At 42.0% G+C, this 22,519-nt stretch overlaps 1 protein-coding gene across 1 annotated transcript; it reads left to right on the forward strand.

Moving 5' to 3' along the window:
* Positions 1 to 910: 910 nt before the first annotated feature.
* KIF2B (kinesin family member 2B) lies at positions 911 to 2,908 on the forward strand (the record flags this gene model as incomplete). Its single annotated transcript, XM_084298235.1, has 1 exon — positions 911 to 2,908. One exon carries the CDS (start codon positions 911 to 913, stop codon positions 2,906 to 2,908), a length of 1,998 nt encoding a protein of 665 aa, XP_084154361.1.
* Between the last annotated feature and the right edge of the window lie 19,611 nt (positions 2,909 to 22,519).

The following is a 22,519-nucleotide window of genomic DNA, read 5'->3' on the forward strand; positions in this document are numbered from 1 at the left end:
TTCAGCATTTTAAGTTACCAGTCAAAAGGCAAAAACAAATGGGGTTAATGAGTTACCTTCTCAAATAAACCTTCCAAGCTGGTTTTATTTACTTCATGGTTATGTAAATTTAACACTATTTCTGCAAGTGTGCTTCTGTGGGCTTTGCTTATTTTTGTAAATAACATTCCTTGTCACTGAATGTCTGTATCTACCTGCCAAAATGAACCAAAAATCTTTAACAGACAAGCTGTTAAAAAGATTTTCTTGTAGTCAGAACTTTGAAATTCTCTATTCATGAATCCAGATGATTGAAGAGCATTACAGAAATGAATTAAAAATACCATCGGTTGTTCCACTTATCAAAATGGTATCAAATCCTTCCTCGTGGATGCAGATGTACCCACTGCACTCATACTGCAACTCCAGTTTTCATTCATTTTCTCTTAAGCCCATGTTTTGTTCAAGCAGGATTTCAAGGCATGAAGAGGCCTTTAAAAGAATTCAAAATTTATATTCAAGGTAATTGAAAACAACATGTTGCTTTCTGCATTTTTATGTGGTTACTGCAGGATGAAAATGCTCTCCTGAATTTCTGTACTTGTGTCACTGCTATAAATTCTTGTGTCACCAGCATTGGCTTAACACAACGTGACTTACCTAATTGGACACGATGTGTCACAGCAGCTGTGTGCCAGCCTGGATCTTCAAATAGGCCTTTTCGGGTGGTGGCAGCTTTATATGTTCCTTCTAGCCATAGAAGCTGGTTAAAAACACATATATGTTCAAGCCGACCCCGGTTCTGTAGCCATGAGGGCCATTGTGACACGATGCTGGGCGTTGGAACACAGAGCCCCAGAAGACTCCAGCCCTGCCTGTCCCAACCAGGGGCTCCTCCACTCCACAGCTGCGGCCAGGGCCCATGGACAGCATGGCCGGAGAGTTCGGGCTCATCCAGCTGGGTACCTACGTGGAGATCAAGCGCAGCGATGGGCGCATCCATCCAGCGCTGGTGACAGAGCTCCATGAAAGCACCTCCAGCATCACTGTGGAGTGGATCGAGAAAGGGACCAACAAGGGCAAGCAGGTGGATCTCCAGCTCGTCTTTGACCTCAACCCTCACCTGGCCCCAAGAAGCCCATCCACGAGCAGCGTCAAGGCCCCGCTGTCAGCCAAAGGAGACCAGAGCCTGGTGAGCGAAGGGCAGCTACAGCCCATCAAAGTGGAGGAGCCGTCTGGAGACAGCAGGGGCCCTGCAGGAGTCCAGCTTGGCTCCAGACCCAGGTGGGCATTACCAGGCGCGTGGCAGATTGAAAGGCTGCGAGACCACCGGGTACGCCGTCGGCTGGCGATGCAGGAGCAGCGAGCTCAGCAGGCCACCGTGTCACTCCAGTCCAGGGCCGACGTGCTGGCCATGATCCAGGAGTGCCGCAGCCAGCTGGACTGCGAGGCGCTGCAGGCCTCCATACCCCGGCAGCCCCATCGCATCTGCGTGTGTGTCCGGAAGCGGCCGCTGAACCAGCGGGAGATTGAGCTCAACGACATCGACGTGGTGACGGTGCCCTGCCAGGACGTGGTGATGGTGCATGAAGTCAAGCAGAAGCTGGACCTCACGCAGTATCTGGACAACCAGATCTTCCGCTTTGACTATGCTTTTGATGACCGTGCCACTAACGAGCTGGTGTATAGGCACACTGCCCAGCCCCTGGTGGAGACCATCTTCCAGGGGGGCATGGCCAGTTGCTTTGCCTACGGTCAGACAGGCAGCGGCAAGACACATACCATGAGGGGAGGCTTCTCTAGCAAGAGCTCTGAGTGCTCCAAGGGGATCTACATCCTGGTTGCTGAGGACGTCTTCCACAGGCTGAAGGATCCTAGCTGCCCGATACTGGAGCTTCGAGTCTATGGGGCTTTCTTTGAGATTTATGGGGGCAAAGTGTTTGACCTGCTGAACTCGAAGAAGCGGCTGAGGGTGCTAGAAGATGGGAAGCGTCAGGTTCAAGTGGTGGGCCTTAGGGAGGAAGAGGTCACCAGCGTGGAAGATGTCAGCAAACTGATTGAAATAGGCAGCAAGTGTCGCACGTCAGGCCAGACTTCTGCCAACTCTCACTCCTCCCGGAGCCATGCCATCTTCCAGATCATACTCAGGAAGAGGGGGCATTTGTACGCCAAGTTTTCACTGATTGATTTGGCTGGGAATGAGAGAGGAGCTGACATCTCCACTGCAGACAGGCAAACGAGGCTGGAGGGGGCTGATATTAATAAAAGCCTCTTGGCACTCAAAGAGTGCATCAGGGCACTGGGACATAACAAAGCCCACACCCCGTTCAGGGCCAGCAAACTCACCCAGGTCCTGCGGGACTCATTTATCGGGGAAAACTCACGTACCTGCATGATTGCCACTGTCTCTCCAGGGATGAGATCCTGCGAGCACAGCCTTAACACCCTGCGGTATGCCAACCGTGTGAAGGAGCTGGTGGTGAATTTAAACTCCCTTGGACAATCCCGTCAGGAGGTGTCAAGGTTCCTGCATCGGATAAAGGACACAAAAAAACCCTGGGCTGTTCAGAACCCCTCCGGGACACCTGAGTTACAGCTCTCTGGGGTACAGCCTGACAAGGAGGTATCACCCCAGTTATTCACTTTCAATGCCAAAGGAAAAGCGCAGAAGAAGAGAAAAGAGGCAGATGAGAAGGCGCTTCTGGAGGAGCATCAGGAGTCTCTGCGATGGTTGAAAGCATTCCTACAGGTGGCCGAAGAAATAGACTACAATGTGGATTTTTACGCTGAACAGTTTGAATCAGTCCTGGGTCAAAAAATTGGCACCCTGACCGAGATTCAAGAAAAAGTCAAATTATTCCGGTCAATTCTTTGCAAGGAAGAACAGGGCAGCAACCAGAGCTGCATGAAGAGATCTCGTGTGCTGTAAGCTGTGCTGGAGCCCCCCAGCCCCTGGGACTGCTGGGCGATGAGAGCTGTTAGATACCAGCGCTTCAACAAATCCAATGCTTAAAAAAATCTTAAATGGTGTCTGCAGGGATATGCTGTTTGTTGGTTTGTTTCTATTTCTTGGAAATAATGGTTCCATCTTGTGGGAGAACAGTCCAGTGTTTTTTCCAGGAATTTTTCACTGCAGAACATAAAACCATGCAGTTTTGAGGACCTAACCTGTAGGAAAAGAATTTACAGAAAATGTATCTCACCTCATTTGGGCAGGTTTCCCTCTCATGCCTGTAAAACATATACCCGGATACATGTGTATGTGCCATCCTGGATGTGGCCTGCCCTTGGGTTCTGTCAAACTGCACCAAAATTGAAGTCCCCTTCCCAGGGTAGAAGGCATTTTAAAAGATTTTAAAAGGTGCCTGAGTGCAAAGCACCATAATTTCTGAGCTTGATACATTTGGGAAATGAGGGTTATTTTGTCATGGCATAAGCAGTGGCTTTTTATAGCATCTGCTCACTTTTTTTCTCTCGCCCTCTCTTTCTTAAGTGTGTTCTCTTGAGACATTAAAAGGAAAAAATGCTAGAACCTGCCTTCATAAAAAGCAGACTAAAGAGTAGAGCAATTGCCTGGCCTATGGGGAGAAGATGGGCCTGCAGGGTTTGCAGAGGGAAGCAGGGGGAGCCAGTGCCCAGTATCAGAGATCAGATGAGAGGAGCTTTGCCAGACGTAAAGGGTCAGAAAAGCTGCGTCTAACAAATCCCCACCTGGTACGGTGTGTATCAGTGCAGTGGCAGCTCATGGGGTGAGGCAGCGCTTCATCCCTGAGGGTAAACCCTGCAAAAATTGCATTCTGTAGACAGGTTGAAGCACAAGGCTCATATCTATGCATATTATTTAATTTGGGGATTAATTAGTATAAATTCTTAAAAGGGTAACAAGTAAGTGGAAGAAATTAAGTAGCATAAATCATTTCTAATTAATCGATGATCTTCCTGCATTTTCTCATACTGCCTGATCGCTCTCTGGCTGTTGGTCCCACCGAGCAGTTTATCCTGGGGAACATTTCAACCAGCTGATCCAAAGTGTGATGATCCAATGGAAGAACTTCAGCAGTCCTTCACGCAGGCCAGAAATCTGTTTTCAGTGATGAAATCATTAGCCACCAAACATTGTTTAAATGCTGGTCATCTCCTAGCAGTAGTAATATGCTGTGCTTTTCAGCTTCAGTGCACTTTACAAGCATTTATGTATTGGCATCCTGCTTGTTTTGATATTCCTAGCTTCAGCCGCTCATAGCATTCAGAAATGCAGTGAGACATAAGTACTACTTGCCAGATTAAGATAAAAGTGTGTTCTATACAGCGGGAATTTACCATGGAAGGGTTTTCTCATTTCTAAAAATAAATGTCTTTGTGGTGGTTTCCACAGCATTTTCCTTAGATTCTTGTATTTGAGGTGCTGGTCACAGTAGCAGACCAGGTTGGGAAGCCCAGGTACCCCACCACATGGTACAGGACGTGAAAGCAAGCTGGCTCCATGGTCCATTGCCTGAAACTCTCTGGCAGGGTCCCTTCTAGCTGGTGTAGGAAGTGTCTTCCATGCAGGACACGATAGATTCACTCTTCTGGCTGGCTGTGGTGCTTGCTCCAGGTCTAAGTTCTTGCTGCTCACATGCTGTGGCTGCGCGTTAGTTATAAATCATTAGCATGAACTGTTTTGGCAAAAAGGGCTATGAATTAATTGAGTTGGGCACGGTTCTAGAAACACAGTTTTAATGAGCTGGAACAAAGTCTTACCAGGGTGTGATGGTTTGCAGTGAGTAGGAAAATGAATTTTATTTTCCCTTTGTTTATACTCACATATTCAGGAGGCTCTTTGCAACTAACTTCAGAAAGTGACTCATGAGCACACCCTACTGCTCCTTAAAGCAGATGCAAAAGGAATTAACTAAATTAGCCTTTTTTTTTTTTGTGAAATGTTGATTGACCTCTTTTGTTTCTTTGATGATCTTCATCTACATACTTTCCTTTGCTCTCTAAGCATAAATCCTGTGTATAGAGAGTGCAAAACCCATTCTGCCTATTACCTGAACTTTAAGCATGACTTCTTGTCTGGTTTGTGTGAGTTTGTAGCCACAGAATGCCTCTCTCTTTTGGGAGTTTGGAAATGTAGGTTAAGCATATTTACATGAGCCCACAGAGCCCAGCCTATACAGGTTCAAAGGTACAATGAAAATTCTTCCTAATTTTTATTGGACCAAGCATGCCTTTGTAATGAAACGAGAATCAGATAAGTGTGCTGAGTTTTAGGTTTGCATTGCTCTGGTGACCATGAATGTTCAATTAAATAAAGATCCCTAATTAATTATAGTAAGGTCAGCCATTCACTTAGCCTGTTAAACAACTGAAACACTTTTATGGAATGCATTCCTGTTTATAACTGATTGTAGCTGAATGAACAAGAGAAGCAACTGTTGCATACACAGAGGCTGGCTAATCTAATCATTCTGTGCCTGATAATTAACCATAAATATTGCTATTCTGTTATGTCACAATTATTGAAGCCTGCTCTCTTGCTACCTTTGTCATTTCCGTGGTAGTTTTGACGTGAGATATAATTCTTAGGACATCCACCTCAATGCTTCATATGCCTCTGCTTGACTTCAGTGTTTCGTGGGAACTGAAGATATGTACCCAGAACCTCCTCTGTCAACAACTGACAGTAGTTATATGTATCTATATGTTGGTCTAACTTTCCAGCTGCTGTTTTCCTAGTTCTGAGCTTGGAACAATAGAGCTTGGAACATCTTTGGCTGCAAAATACTTTCTTATTTTCCATAGTTTTCCAGTGTTTGCCAGTTAGTTTTGTCAGAGCGGTGCTGCGATGTGTTCATAGCTTGATTCAGTCTCAGTTGAACTCCTTGTTAAGTTTTCTCATTGTTTGTTCCAGCTTTTGCATGTTCTTCTTCTGCAGTCCTCAAAGGTTTGAATTCCCTCACACTTAAAGCAACTGAATGGCCATATGTTCCCTTCAGCAGTCAGGACAGTTCAACCCATAACATGTCGTGCATCAGCTGAAATATAAAACTGATTCATTCACTAGTTTTTTGAAATATTCAATTGCTTTGCCCTCTGCTCTCACATACACTTGCCTTCCTATCCACTCTTCCCATTCAAACTGCCTTTTTAGCTGTCTCTCCACATCATGCTGTCATGCAGTAATTCTGTTGAGTATATCTCAAAATCTTCCAGAATTTTTCAGCATTGCTAGTTCTCATGTCTCAGAAAATACATACATTTTTAATTCTTCTAGTACCTTCTAGAATTATTTAATTTTTGGAACCATACGTTTTTTGAGGGTGTGGGGGGCAGTTAATTAATCTTTTAGGTTTATTGGTAGCAGAAGAAACTTGGAAAGGTACAATCAAAATGCTACTAAGCTGGAAGGCCATGCTGAAAAATATATTTACTGAAACTTATTACTGCGTGTGTTGTATGAGAGGAAACGAGTGAGGTACAACCCCAGCATGAGCCCCCAGATTCCCACACTGCAGCATTTGGAGTTTCCAGTTCATTTCTGAGGTGTCAGGCAAAATGGGGGCTGCGATGGATGGATCAAAATAATCTGTACCCTGCAAAGACAATCTGGGAGAACAAGACGCCTTCTGGTACTGCCTCTGCAGCAGGCGGTATGCAATTTGCTCAATTTAGCATCAAGTAAGCATGGCTGAATTTAGCCCTGTATTTTTGGCTTTATTATTATCTGAGTATTACAGCTCAGCCTGTTATCATGAGGCTAACTCACAAGGTTTTATTCAGATTTTTCTCTGTTTTTCTGCTCAGACAAAGCCCAAGGCAACTGGGATTTTCCAGAGGAGAGACTGTCTGTTGTCACTAATAACAGCTTTAGTCAGCAACATATGTTTAGTGATGTACATCAATATTTCTACTTTCACAGATGCTTAGATTTTGCATTTTGGGTATCACTGTGTCCAGGAGCATGCTTTATCTTGGTGCTCTAAAAGTACATGTAAAATACTGGATTTTCATACTTCTCAAAGCTGGAAGCCCGTGGCTGAAATTCCTCAGTGCTGTCAGGCAACTTTATATTGTAAACCATACCATTTCCTAGTTTGTTTCAGAACCCTGTAAATCTTTGAAATATGCATCTCAGCTATGATTTATGAGGCATTTGTATTATTTTCCTTTTATTTTTCTACAGAAGCGGGTAATATCTCACAGGGTATGTTGAAAGACATTATGTTTCGAAGCAATTCACCTGGTATTCTGCCTCTCTTGCTTTTTAACACTATAAGGAATGCATGATGCAAGCAATGTTGTAATTTCTCAGAAAGTTCCTTGAAGTTTTCACTTATTTCTACTTTTATATTAAGTCATTCTTCTTCCTCTGACTTCCTAATCATTTCCTCAGCAAGAGATTGGGATGTGGCGTGCAAGGAGATCATTTCAAGTGAAGAGGAAAAAAATATACCAAAGAGGAAAGCTGAGATGTAAGGATGCTGTTTACATGCACAGCTTTCAGTAGATAAGTAAATAAATACAAGAAGGTTTGATTCTGCATGGAGAGTTGCCCTCCTCATTGTTAATGCTGTTTTGAGGTTCAGCCCATAGCAGCAATGTTTAACCACAATGAAAGCAAAGAGGAGGAGGAAGGAGCACATGCAAGGCCAGGTACCTGGCATCCACCAAGCCTGGTGGGGGCCATATTTCTGCTCCTCTTGTTGGAAAGGTGAGATTGGGCTGTCCTTGTAGACCTTCTCTGTGGCCCTCATTCAGTGTAGAGGCTTTTATTGAATCTGGTCAAATCTACATGGTTATTTGCTTCTGAACTCTAAATACCTGAGTAAAGTTTTGTTATTTATTCACATATCACGAGCAGTTTTGTTTGAAAGAATACCTATTTTTGTGTACAGTTCAGATGTTGTCTATCCAGAAATGTTAATTTGCCTCCATTGTGGAAGGAAAGAAGTTTACTGAAAATCTGGCATGTGGCTTTTCTTAGTTTTATAGACTTAGGTTTCGCTTGAATTAATCCATGTCTTCCAAACTCATGTTAAGAAACAAAAAATTCAGGAACCTTCTCCTTATCCTAGCAACTGAACAGCACTGTGCACCAAAATGCTTGTCCACTTCTTCTAGTTATATCAATTGGTCAAAAAGAAGCATTTTGTTTCTTGTGTTATGACTACAAATAGGGTCCTACAACCGCTGAGCACAGACATTTTCTCCCAGTGTGCTGTTATTGGTATTGAGAAAGTCAGAGCAGTAGCTGGTGAACAGCTGCTGTATAATAACCCGCCTAGTTTCCTCTGTGTCTCATCCTGAAATTGATGTTTAAACTCATTCTCATTTGTTAGACTTCACTGGTTTTGCTCATCACCTGAGAGCTGACTCTGCACAGGCCTCACAGCAGAGCAAAAGGGTACCATGCTGGTCTGGATTTCTTGATACTGCTTGCAGTCTAATTTTCATAATTTTATACCAATTTCAAGCAGTGTTAAGAACCTTCTGAGACAGGACATTAGAGCTCAAACTTCACCTGGCTACTTATTCTCTTCTCTTGCAGACTCTTCATGTTTTTACTGTTGTGGGATGTGCCTGTGATGCCTATTCCTCTTTTCTTGTCTTTCTACAAAGCATGGAATATCCTTGGTCTTTCCTGTTGAGTGAGTTTGTACCTGCCATCTTCCATGTAATCATTCAAAGCAGAGGGGATTAAATACACCACCACTCAACCTTGAAAGAAAGAAGTCTAAGCATAAACATTTCCATCTCTGATATTTCCTCAGTTCAGCTTCCCACATCCCTTTTTCTTTTTCTCCCCCTCATGGTAACTTTTGGGTAGTGGTCATATTCTTGCATTTACCAATTTGCATAAAGGCATAGGAAGATACCTTTCTGATTTTGTTTAAACCGGTTTTTAAAATCTTTTACAAATTTTGTGTATATTTCGATAGATGAAAAAAGATGAGGAGAGGCAGGATCCATGTTTTAAAAAGTATCGTGTGTCAGTGAGTGCCCTGGCTTTTGCAGCTTTGTGCAATGGAGGTTGGAACTACCAATAACTGTAAATATAACCCATTTTTTTTATTGGCAGAACAGTGACATCTATTGTTCGATATCATACATCTGTGACACTCTGAGCAACTGCCTACAGGTATTGAACTGATCTTTCTCAATTTCATAAGATGCAAGCATGCACGGTAAAATTATTGATTCAAAGAATTATGTAATAACACATGTACTAATGCTACTAGACAGCTATGCAAAATTAAGTCTAATTCATTTTGTCATAGCATAATTAACAGATCAATGTGGACTGATGCACAAGAAGAGAAACCTGCTGTTACTGAGAGTGTCAGAAGATGCTGCTTTATGAAAGCTGCATATCAGCCACACTGCTGGCATGTCTGCAGCAGTGCTGTGTCTTCCACACTGTGGACAGACAGAGGCTGGCAACACCCAGCAGCAGGCTTCTCCCAGGAAAAATGCCTTTGAATTCATCTACGATGCAACTTCATAATATCTGCCCCTCTACAATCCTTGGATATAACCAAGGGAACCCTGAATATTCAATTGCAAGCAGGCAAGTGTTGTGGGTGAGCAGTGACAAACATTATAGCTTGTTTACTTTTCGCTGAGCATTTGTTGTGGCACCTAAGCCAGCACTGGGTTTTACCCAGGCCCCTGAAACTTGTAAAAAACAGCCCTGGGGGTGTACGATGGCCACAGCATGCCACGTACTTGTTCTGGGTATTTTCAGATCAAGTCTTTCACTGGAAGCTGCATTCCAAAGCATCAGGCTGGGGGAGTTAAGGGAGAGTAACTTTTTCTCTAAGTCCTTTCTTCTTGTCCTCTTTTGATTATCTCTTCTATCTCTCTCTTTCCTTTTAATTGAGGATACAGAATTCAAATAGGAAAGATTTTAATATAGCAGTAATGAAATACAGGGGCTATCTAGTGTGTCAGACACTGTGGCTGATTAGACTTTCTGATCCGTGAGCTAGAACTCAAGGGAACAGCAACTGTCTCTTTTACTGCCTTGTCTATGAAAACAGCAGAAGGCTATGTATGCTCATTACTATTTTATGTGATTCTGAACATTAGAGGAGAAGTGGAGAGAGCAGAGCTATAGAAAGATACTTTTAATAATTTTAATGGAATACCACATTTCATTCTTATATAAGCAAACTCTGGGTAAGCAATTACTCTCAGTAAAAATATTTGATATTGGTAAATGAAGCAACATAGTTCCCTTCTTTTTATGTCATAAGTTTTGATATAAGGATGCAGACGTGTAAGAAGTGTGGATAAAGGGAACACATTGCCTATAGAGCATGCTATGAAGATAACACTGAAATACATCCTAAACTTCTAGCTGACACTTAGAGTCTATTTGAGTATATAAATGTTGTTTTGAATAGCCATAGCATTTTCCTAAATTGAGGATGTAAAGATGGGGAATGTTGTGTAATCTACCTGGCCTACCATTGTTTGAGAGAGAAATGAGAAAATACCTCTTGTCTTCAGTGGATCTGTATACAGATGAGTTTTTCCAGTCCTCCGTTCAACAGTAAAGGCTGTAGGATGAAAAATTCATATTAAAAATCTTGGATTAAAATCTACATCTCAAGTTTTTCATGTATTGTCCTCCAGAGTGATGTAAACTCCCACCTAATTTCCTATGTTCAAGCTTCCCTTTTCAGATGCTCTCCACATACTAGCACCCAGCTGCAAAATAACAGCAGCTGTATTTCTGAAGGCCTACGCTGAACTTCTGTGCTTTCCAAAGAGAGCAAAAAATAAATGTTATACGAACAAGTAACAGATTTCATAAATAAACAAGTTTCTGAAGGTCTCACTGTTCCCTCAATCAAAAGGGAAAAGGAGGGAGTATAATGAGAGCTCTGAGTATGTGCAGTGTGGTGGAGACTGGGGATGTAGACATGCACCAAACCCCACTGGGCTAGATTTTATGAGATACAAATATTCACAAAAGCAATGAAAGATGTTGTCTGTGCCAAAAGTTTATAGACTCACCAATGAAGAATTAAGAGATCTTGTGGTGGCTGGAAAGAACAATGAGTTTGCTGTGGGGCAGTAAGATGAGCACTCAGCAGCTCAAGCTCACTGCCCAGAGATGCCTTACTGTGTCTAAAAATGTGTGGAATGGTGATAGCAGCTGGTACCACAGGCCAGGGCTGCAGTCAGGGGAATGAGAGAAAACTTGGAGTGTAGGCAAAGGCACAACCCTGGGAATAAAGACAAGTAGCTGCCAGAAAAGTCAAAACCAACCCTGCGGCAGTTACCTGCCATGGTGATGAGGCCTCCGTGGTGGGTGCTTTTAATAGCTGTTGCTAATTTAAAATGAACTCCCCAAAATGGCTGGTGTACTACACGAGGAAAAGCTGCGTGTGCCCGGGGATAGTTAGCGGTGCAGCTGTATCAGCACCACTTGGGATGCAGAGACCTGTGTAGGTCTCTTTTTGGAGGAACGTCTTCTCTGACAAGTAGGAACATTCAGCAACAGCTCCCTGACCACAGTGCTGAGGGCAGAGGCCTGGTGGAATCGCAGGACAGGAAGGCCCTTCACCTTCAGAAAAGCTATGCAAAATTACACAGCTTAATATCAGGGCCAATCTCCTTGTTTTGTTTGTTTTTTGTTTTTTTTTTTTCCCTTAAAAAAAAAAAAAAGAAAAAGAAATGTTTCAGGAAAGCAATGCCCTATGACTAGGAAATTCAGTTTGCTAATACATTTTTAAACATTCCCTGATCCATCTGCACTAGCTTTAGAGCTCTTTGGAAAATGTGGCCTGTGTGAGAACCGAGCTGTTTTATTTTATTATTTTTATTTTTACCTCACATATGCTGGTATTCACCCAGCAGGTATCAGAGGGACCAGCAGCTTGGAGAGAGCCTTATCCCCAGCACTGTCAGCAAGCTGACCAGTCCCTAAGGGGAATGTGAAAGAAGGAAGCATTTTGAACTGCATCCTGACACCAGGCAGAACTAATGGGAGCACCAGGCTGGCAGCAGCTCTTGAGGAAAGCGTTGCTAACTTGCGGCGCTCCCAAACACCCGGAGCAGCCGTAACAGATCCTGGCCTCTCCAACCTCTAGAGAGGCATTTCCCCTTCATTTTCTTTTTATGGGCAAAACCTGAGAACTTTATTCAGTCCCTGCTTGGTCCCTGCTTGTTGTGCCAAAGCAAGTAACCGTGACTGGAATGAGTAAAAACTACGAGTTAGGCCCCGGCCTGGAGGCGGCCTAGGGGAGGAACCGCCCATTTCAGGTGAAGTTTCCTCATGTTGCCTCTCACTGCAGAGCAGATTTTCTCATCTTCTTCATGTCTACACATAAGGTAAGTGTCCCTCCAAGCCACCCTGCCTTCCTGCAGTGGAGAAACTGAGGGAAATGGCTCTTCCCACCGACTGCTGCTGAGGCAGAGGTGTGAGATTTTTCAGAAGACCGGAGGGAGCTGGGAGCTTGTGTCACACTGAAACTCAGAGGGCACCACACAGTTAATTCTCCACATATACCCTTGAAATCCCAGTCCTCTGTATTTATTTATTGTCTGTGAACTTGCATCCCTTTAAATTGCAGAAGCAGAGCATGAGTGATAGTAGGTTCTGAAAAATCAGCGTTAGCAACACGCGGGCAGCCCCCAGTCTGAGTGGAAAGCAGTAATTTATTATCTATTAGGTGATCTGTCAATCAAAAAGGACTAACAAAGCAATAAACTTTGAAGAGATCTGTGGAGCTATGCCCATACTACTAGCTGGCTATCAGAAAAGGTCAGGTTGGCAAGATGAATGGTTTCCTCTTCTTCAGACACTCCATCTTTCACTCTGGTGACACATGCAGCTCTCTCTCATCAAGCCAGATTGTCAGATATCTCCTGTGGATGCAGTCGACTCCAATCCAATTGCATATTTTACTGTTTCAAAGGAAAGAATTTATTTTATTTTCTTCTGACACACTTTCAAGTGAGGCCCCCATTACTCTGCTGTTGTCAGAAGGGAGCCATCTCCTCACAAGGCCAGTGCTCCCGAGGACTTCCGAGGTGGTGGCCATACACTGAAGCCGTGAAGCTGCAGGGAGACTTTGCCAGAGACATTCCCCTGTGTAGTTCCACTACAGTTGGTGTGTCTGGGCCCAGGTGCCAGACCTCTTACTTAGGATTCAAGGAGCACAGACTCATTTCTTTTGTCTTTCACCTGATTCATCATGCTGAGGGCTCCTCCAAGGTCAGGCCCTGATCACCCTTCAGTGGAAGCTGAAATTCAGAATTCACTAAGCCAGGAAGAAGGCATGAGAGATTTATATACCACATCTCTTGGAAAGGGGGAAACCTAGATTTTGTTCCGGAACTGCTTCAAATATTTCATCTCATCCTTATTCCCAGTAATACAAAAGCATTACTGGAGGCAGCAAGTAATATGTGTTTTGAAAAGGTTTCTCTAAAGTGGGTGCAGAAGCTGTCCCTAACACGTGAGTATTTCATCATACCACTCTAAACAGACAGTCTCGCTCCTAAGATGCTGAGGAACTGTATTTCTTTATCAGACTTTTAACTCATTTGAGAGCTCCTCTCTGAATGCACTCTTGTGGTGGGGAATTAATCCACTCTCTGACATGCTCTCTGGCTCCATCCTTCCTTCCTTCCTTCCTCACTCCTTTTTGCACTGACATTTGTTACCATGCTCTGGCTTGCAGCTACAAGGAAAAGTGCAACCAAACTTTCAGGCCTCTGGGAGGGAAGTAGAAATTGTCCCAGCCTCAGATTCCAGCCTGAAATACAGTTTTGGTATTCCCCATCTTTATTGTCATTGCAATGTTGTGTACATGTTTATTTGTCATACTCCAATAAGCTGTATGTGAACAGCAAGCTTGTTTATTCTCTAAGGATAGATTAGAGCAGCTAGTCTCCTCCAGGAATAAGTGGAAGTTGAATTATTTATTTTCTTTTCTTCATAAGAAGCTTATAGCATGCTGGATGAAAGGTCAGAAATAATTAAGAAAAATACTGTTCATTCAAACAGAAGAAATACGTGTAAACCAGCTGAAATGAGTATCACTACTCCACCATTCATGCGTAACAGGTCACAGCTGGTCTGAGTGTGGTCTTGTGAGGGGAAGGGAGGATCTTTTTGGTGTTATAGGAGTCACACTGGAAGGATGTAGTGATGTCTGTTGTTTTATATGAAACAATTACTCATGTCCGCTTTCAAGAGCATTAAGTAAGTTCTTGGATGATGCCTTTCATCTGTTGTTGTGGAACAGTTTCATATTGTGGAACAGGCAAGCAGGCCACCATCATGATGTGCATTTTAGAAAAGGGGATACTGAAGCCCACAGAAGGGACAAAATTTTGAGACTTGGAACAAGTTAGCTCTTTAATTACACTTTCAAATTAGGCTCTTTATTTTTAAAATACAGTTTCTTTAAATATGGTTTCTTTTATTTTTCATGCAGACAGTATTAGAAAATACTCCTCCATTTATATTGCCTTATAAAGGCCTTCTTTCTTCTCCAAAATACTGATACCTCCCATAAAGCAGAAATTTTGCTTTTATGAGTTTATATTCATTGGTCCAACACCTCAAGTCAGTGTTCTGAGTAAAAGATAATATTATCACCCACTGGAAATTAGAGCTGGTTTATAAGGTGTGAACTAACAAACTAACGCCTGTTTAAAAAAAGAATAAAAACAAAAACAAAACAAAAAAATTCTGGTAGTGTGTTCATTTCATGTTGCCCTAATACAAGGTTGTGTGTGTCAACTTGAAAGCATTACATATACAGAAAATCCTTTAATTATCATTCTGATCACATGAGGAACACAACTTTCTGAAACAGATTTAAGGAAAAAATACCTGTCACGGACTACATTCTCAATAACCCTATCTGCTGGAATTCCATTTGGGAATAAATAGCCTAATGTGCTCACTTCAGTTTAAGAAAAAAATACATTAAAGTAAAGGTATTTTGAATGAAAATGTAATCTCCTTTCCCATTTCAGCACAAACTGAGTCCATCCCACATAATCATACTTTTTACTACATGGAGATCTGTGATTGCTCATAAAAACAGATTCTGTAGGTTTAAAGCCAATTGCTGCTCATAGATAAGTGAAATTGCTATTTTACCTGAGGGACAGCAGAAAATATGCATCTCACCTTATTACCAAGCCCTTAGAGTTTAATTAATGAATGTTGAAGTGCTTTGAGATCCTCAGATAAAAGATAGTTCCTAAGTGTAAATGTGATGAGGACTGCCTTGGCTAAGCTGACCCGGAGATCCCCAGTTAAAAGCACGAGCTGCTGCAGGGGAGGGAGAACAGCAGGGCTGTCTAGGGGGGCTTTAACAACCTCGCCACTACGGATCCAACACAACAGGGAACCTATAACCAGTGGGTTACACAGTTAGTGTTATTTACTGCCATAGGCAGAGACCTATTAAACTCAGTAGGCCAGCAGATTAAGCACATACCCTTTCATTCAGACATTTTTAAGGTTAAAATCCTATGGAGTATTTCAGAGCTATGAAATATCTGTATTTTGCTAGTGCTGAGCAGAATCCAGCTGTTCAAAGAGAAGGGTTTTCCAAGAGCTCTGAGGTACTGAGGTACCCAGCCTCCAGTGCAGGTCACCAAATATTACCCCTAACTTTCTTGGAGTCCTTTGAAAATCATGGATGTGATCAAAAACAATTTATGAAGGTATTTAGCTTCTCTGGGAATGGGATCTGCATACAGCTGGGAAAAAAAAGTCTTCTGTTTTTTCTATGTAAAGTAAATAATTTTGTATATATTTGAGGTTCCATAATTTATTATTACTGAACTCCATAATTTACCCTTCAAAATTCATTACGTACTGCACAGGCAATGTCATATTCTCTTCTGGGCACCATTGTGCTGTTGGCTTTCACAAGTTCCTTTAAACTAGGTTATTGAAATGTCCTCCTGGCTGAGGGCTTTTCTTTCAAGCAACCTCGCTAGAACAGCCTTGAGTTAGTGAAATGTATCTCCAGACATAATGTATAGCAGTATATGGGATATAAGATTCATTGACTTAGCTGGGTTTAAAAAACTAATCCTTGTTCCCTAAATCTTGGACAAAACATTATTTTAGCTTGAAATGTTATGTGGCATGCAGTAATTCTTCCTTGGGCATAAAATTTTATTTCTACTTCAAGCCTGTTTTGGAAACCTTGGCACTTTCAGCGTACTGCAAACAACTGCCTCAATATGAAAAGTCTTTTGTGATGCTGGAGAGCAAGGTGCCCCAATGGTTTGTGATGTAAAAATGCATTTAATTATAGGAAGAAACAGTAGATTACAATTTCAGAGTTAAAACATTATCAGTGCTGGGAACATTGATGTGAATCCTCTCTTGAATCCAGTATCTACTGTAGAGGGCTGACTGATGGATTCATAGGACTGCTCTCACCCGATGTTTCTTGGAAATAGAGTGGCTGTGTGGGTTGGAAGACCCGCTGGGGACTGGTTCAGCCTCCCGGAGCTGCACACACCCAACTGTCTGTGGGAGCGGTGCGCTGAGAGCAGTGGCACTGCCTGCAGCCATCGCACCCCACCCAGCAGATGCACCCACCAAAGCAAAGCACTGTCACTTTCACCGGTTAAGAGTCTGAATATTGTCAAGAGCCCATCCTTGTTTTATCTGAGCTGATGCCTGATGGTTCAATCCACTAATCGTAAAGATTTAGCTTACAGCAGATCATATTTCATTGCTTTGAGAATTCTGCTCGTTTTGCAAGTTTTTTTTTTTTTAATAGAAAAAAAGATGACTATCAGCTGCCTATTTTGGGAAGCTGTTAAAGCCAATACAATCGTAAATGGAAGGGTGGAGATTTGGGGACCTCTCCTTTGTTGTTGTTGTTTTATTTCCCATTTAATTGTTCAGCATCACCTATATTTGATTTGTGGTCAGATGTCCTACGCTCTGATATAGGTATTATCCTTATTACCATTGCACAGTCTTATTTAATAATTTTTAAACATCCTGACCCATTTATAGAATAAAAGTCATGAATGAGGTTAATGTATAAATAATGAGCATGATGACAGCTCAGAATAATGATGAATGAGCTGAACAGGAGATCTGAGGAGCTGTCCAAGGTCAAAGCTCATATGGGAGTGTTAATGTTTCCTGACACAGCTTTATTTCCTTCTGATTTCCTATTTTAAATAGATTTGTTATTCTTACAGAGCTGTTAAGCCATTTAAAGTGATAGTAAGATGTTCTCTGACCTCTGAGTAAGGAGTGGTTCTTGCTGCTAGCTCTTTATACCATCCGCCAGGAAGTACCAGATGCAAAATCCATTCTTCTCTCTTGAAAGAAAGTTTTGAGAACATTTGATCAGAAAACAAACAAACCTAAACACTAATTATTGACTAAGAGAAAAAAAAAATGCATCAATTCCCATATGGCAAATATTGTTTACTAAAAGAAATATTTATTGACAGACCAAAAACATCATTCCAGGCTGATTTTTGAAGAAACCCTGGCCTTCGTAATACTGGTGAGAGTTTTACCGTTGTCTCCGGTGAGGCCACGAGCAACATCCCACATAGAACAGCACTTGGCTGGTGAGGGAGATATAGAAATTGTATATTGATGCACAGCTGGACCCTATAGCTCAATTCGTATAGGTAAAGTACTGTCCTGCGATCCAAGCCCCCCAGCTGCCACTGTAATCTGTATGGTACTGGCAAGTTTTACAGCAGCAGCAGCAATTAATTCCGGCCTTTCTCCTTACTTAAAGGTGGGCTTGTTCATCAGCAGCCTTCCCTGTGAAACAAAACATTATGGATGATGGATGGACTGCATCTCAGGATTGCTGTGAAAACTATTTGTGTCTGCTGCCTTTGGGGTTTGCTACACTGGACCATGGCCCAAGCCCGGTGGGTGCCTTGAAAATTGGCAATTTGTCTAGTTGCCATGTTTTCCACACGGTCTTAATTTACTCTTGTCTCAGGGAAGGAGGAAAGGTTTTCTGTCTCTCTAATCATTTGCTATGAATGCTGCTGCTACTTAATTTATTTTCTTTGGTCACTCTTGTCAAAGTTTGTACTCCTCTCTCAATCATGCACTGAGTCAATTGAATGCTGATACACACGCTGTCTTTCCAAAATAAGGGCGCACAGTGTTATGCAGATTCAAGAAAAACTGGAACAAAATGCTTGAAGACTATTTTTTTCCAAAAATTGCTTAAAAAAAAAAAGACCTGAAACTTGTAGTTCTTATCACAGCCACTCCCCATGCAAACATGCCTATTTTGTCTGTACGACCGGAGCCAAAGAGCAGACTGCGAACCCAGTACAGAAACACAGCCTGATGTGAAAAGAGGAACGTGTAGTCGGAGCAGACTCTGGCCCACACACATCCCCTCAGAGCTGGAAGAAGGCTGTGAGCATTTGATCCACCTGTGGTACCTGGGGGGATGCAGAATGTTTCTAGCTAGCAGAAATGCTGAAAACATTACATTTCGGGCCACTCAGGAGCATAAACATGATTTCCTCCAGTGTTAAAGGAATATAAATCCTGTAATTTGTTGAAAGACCAAATGGTATAAAGATTGTGCTAATTTTCCTGAAGAAAAAAAAAAAAAAACACACAATGTATTCAATATGCTTTTATGCAGTGTGTTAGAGGAATAGGTTCCTTTTATTGTGTATCTGTTACCTGAGAGCTGGGATCACAACAAGAAAGGTAGACAAAGGCATGGAGATATGTAACAGCTATTGGTATAAACCTACTGAATGAAAATAATTAGGGTAAAATTAGAAACACAAAATAATGCTCTGGATAAACTGTCACTTATAATTTATATGATTTAGAGTGAATTAACATAAATCCCCAGCATAGCATATTTAGAAATTGCTTTCATTTTATCATAATCATAAGCTCAACTTTTGCTTAGATGAAGATGAATTTAACAGGACATTTATCTGCTGATGATTGCCTATAAATAGGATAAATGCAAACTAGAAACAAAAAAAAGTCCTTTGTATTTCCCAGAGTGCTGTACGAACAGTGGTGTGTCACCAGGCAGACTGTGCCTTTCTAATTTTTAAGTTGAAAGTTTAAAAACAGAACTGAAAATGAGGGAAAAAAAAAAAGGCAAAATATAGCACTTCTGTGGCATTATGTGCACTATACACAAAAAGCGATCTTCAGAGTCGCTCAGGTGACAACACACAGGACAGTCCCCATTTTGTAATTCGGGAAGCAAAGTCAGATGAAGACATGGGTGACTCTTCCACGGTTAATATCACGGAAGATACCCGCTGTGATGTGTTCACATACCCCAGGTCCAGGTGCTGATTTTGTATGCTTCTGTTGGGCAGACAGAGGGTATTGGTGGCCCGCAGCATGGCAGAGAGGCCGTGCAGGTGGGTACAGGTGCAGACTCGAGCTGTTTGAGCAGCTCTGCTGGCCGGAGCGCTGCCTTTGCTGGGGCTCCAGATCCCTTTCCTTTGTGTTCTATCTCAGCGGAGAGCAAAGCATTGATCTCGCCCAGCTGCAAAGCAGTGAGGATATGATAGCGGAAAGAAATTAAGTTTACTCTGCTTTTCACAGTGCTTTCTGTCACTCTAATAACTTCATAGATATGAAATTTTGCTTGGAATAAAACACAGCCATGTCAGAAGGCTGACATTGGGGACTAAGTGCCCAAAACATATTTCTCATTTTCTCTTGCTGCATTTTTCCTTTTTCTCCCTGTGTTTTCTTTTAGCTGCTAGGCTCCAGTTGACTCAGTATTCAGGTTAGATAAACCTCACATGTCCTCCTTGGAATGGGTAGTGTCCTGTTCGTGTTTATTGTTATCTTACAGTACTAGTCCAGCTTTTTTTTTTTTTTCTTTCTTTTTTTTTTTTTTTTCCATGATGCCTGCTGAAGCAATATCTTAATAACAGGGAAGACAAGATAAGTAATACCTTTTCTAAGAGAAAATATTCCTGAATTCTGGCAAATTCTGAAATGTTAGTTCAAAAAGTAAACATCCTTACTTTTTAATGCGGACTTTTCCACCCTTTTTGGAAAGGGCACATCCTCTGACATGATACACTGTGGTTTCTAGATATCATTAGATAATGACTGATCTGACAGCACCCTCCAGGCACAAGATTTTACTTTGATTGGGATGAGTTGCCATCAAGCACAGTTCGTTAGGAGAAAATCAGAGAACACCGGTCTCACTGGTACAGACCCAGCTGGCATGGGTCAAATTTAAGCAGGGGATGTCATGACTGCAAGAACTGATCTCTCTAAGCAGTAACAAGAAGTGCCCGAAACTGGAAAGTTGGGTGGGCTTTGCTGTTTTGTTTTTTTTGAAGGGGGTAGAATGAGTGGAGCTATGTTATGTTCTTTCTAAAGGTGAAAACTACAATAAGCAATGTCCCATTTGAAAAAGATGGTAGCATTTTGGAAGTGTGAGGTGTGTGGGCCATGCGATGTGTGCTGGTTGCTAATTAATCATTTTTGAGCAGTTTTAAAAGGTGGTTTGAGGATTTAGAAGCCTAAATAGCTAATCTATTCCCTTCTTTTTGTGTTTCTTTATAGAACTGTGACTAAACCATGACGAGTTAGAAGCATGTGTAATATATGCATGAAATCTGCAGCACCCTTCCTTACAATTAATGCAGATCAACAGACCCTGATTGTTTTGGACCACAGAGCAAGAAGCAAGGCCTACAGGCAAGTCCCCTGCCAGCATTCTTCTCTGGAGAGCATCAACAGGAAAAGATAAAGTATGTGAATGTTTCTGATTATGTCCTTAGGTTGTTAATGGGAGAAAGTGGAGGATGAACATTGGTTATCCTTTAAAATTTTAATGTAAATTGCTTTTCCAATGCGCCAAGAAACACTGGGTCTCTTTGAGATGGGATGGTGGACTGGGTCCACATGGGATGGAGTTAACTTTTCCTGCAGCAGCCCATACTGTGCTGTGCTCTGCAGCTGGGACAGCCCTGGCATCGCAGCAGGGGTTTGTCTGTTGCTGAGCAGTGCTGGTGCAGCACCAGGGCTCCCTCCAAACCCTCCGGAGCCAGCAGGCTGGGGGTGGGCAAGAGGTAGAGAGGCGGCATCACCAGGCAGCTGACCTAAACCAGCCAGAGGGATATTGTGTACCGATGTCACACTCGGCAGTAAAAGGTGGGAAAGGGGAAGGAGGAACTCTCATTATGAAGACATCTGTCCTCCCAAACAACGACTGCACATGTTGAGGCCCTGCTTTCCAGGACATGGACAAACATCACTTGTTGAAGGGAAGTAGAGAAGAATATTTTTTCATCTTTCTTCTATTTTGCCCTTGGTTTTGTTTCTTTTTCCCTCTTTTTTTTTTTTTTTCTCTATAATTATTTTTTCTCTTTAATTAAATTCTCCTTGTCTTACCCATGAGCCTTTTTCTTTCCACTTCTCCTTTTAAGAAGGGTGAATGAGAAAGGGGTTGTGGTGGAGTTCAGCTGTCCAGCAGGGTAAAACCAACACAGATGATGCTATATTCAGTTTGAATGTTATAACTGATTTTTAAGTCACAATTTTATATATTTATCTGAATAAGTTTATTTCATATGATTATGTTTCTGTGTGTGGAGTTGGAGAAAAACATGTAAGAAAGAAGTTGCTATTCTTGTTATTGAACTAGTTCTCTGCTACAATGTAGTATCAGAAAGGATTAAGAGGATTGGGATTTTTTGTTTGTTTTATTGGTTCCTTCCCACCCCCTTGTTTCTTACATAGCCCTAGCAAGAACCAAAAGCAGTTTCCATGTTGGTACTTCAAAGATTATTTTTTTTCCAAAGCTTGTTGGTTCTACTGTATCCCAGAAAGTGCAAAGTTACCATCATAGTTCTCTCTACACCAGGAGGGTCACGTTCACTCTGCATTACAAGGTGGAGAAGCTTAGACAGAAACTGAAAATATGTCTGTATGTGTTTGGACACAAGATTGCTGTAGTCCTTTCTTGAACAGCGGTTTATAGCAGGGACTTCAGGTAAGAGGTACATGAATATAGCAATGACTGAGGTGGAATTATTATTATTATTATGAGTATTTTCATGCTCAGTAGAGATCTGGTGAGGCTCAGCATTCTTGAGAATAACAGCTTTTCTTATTGCAAACAGAAAAGAGCAATTATGTTCTCAGGATCATGCACTAGTTCTGGTCTCTTGGAGCTCAGAAAGTTGTTCTTGGCAAAATTTCACATAGTTGAGATTGCTGTTCAGCTCCAGATTGAAACCTTGGAGTCTATTCCAGTTTGCTAGTCTTTGACAGTTATTTAGAAAATTTTAGTGAAATTTGCACTCCACGTTTTAGAAGGCTCGTTCACATCATAAAATAAACATCACCCCTTATCAGTGCCTCATGTCTAGGTGTAATCTGTAGATACCCTTTTCCCTTTGTACTTGGCAGTGTAATCTCAAATAACCCTTATCCTTACGAGACAAGCAGATACTGAGGCTCAAAATGGTAAGTCAAGGGCAATAGAACTCCATGGCAAAACCTTAACCCTGGTAGCCTGATTCTCATTTTTGGTAGTTGATGGTC

This window comes from Netta rufina, assembly GCF_964035555.1.
Source record: "Netta rufina genome assembly, chromosome: 19".
Taxonomy (NCBI): domain Eukaryota; kingdom Metazoa; phylum Chordata; class Aves; order Anseriformes; family Anatidae; genus Netta; species Netta rufina.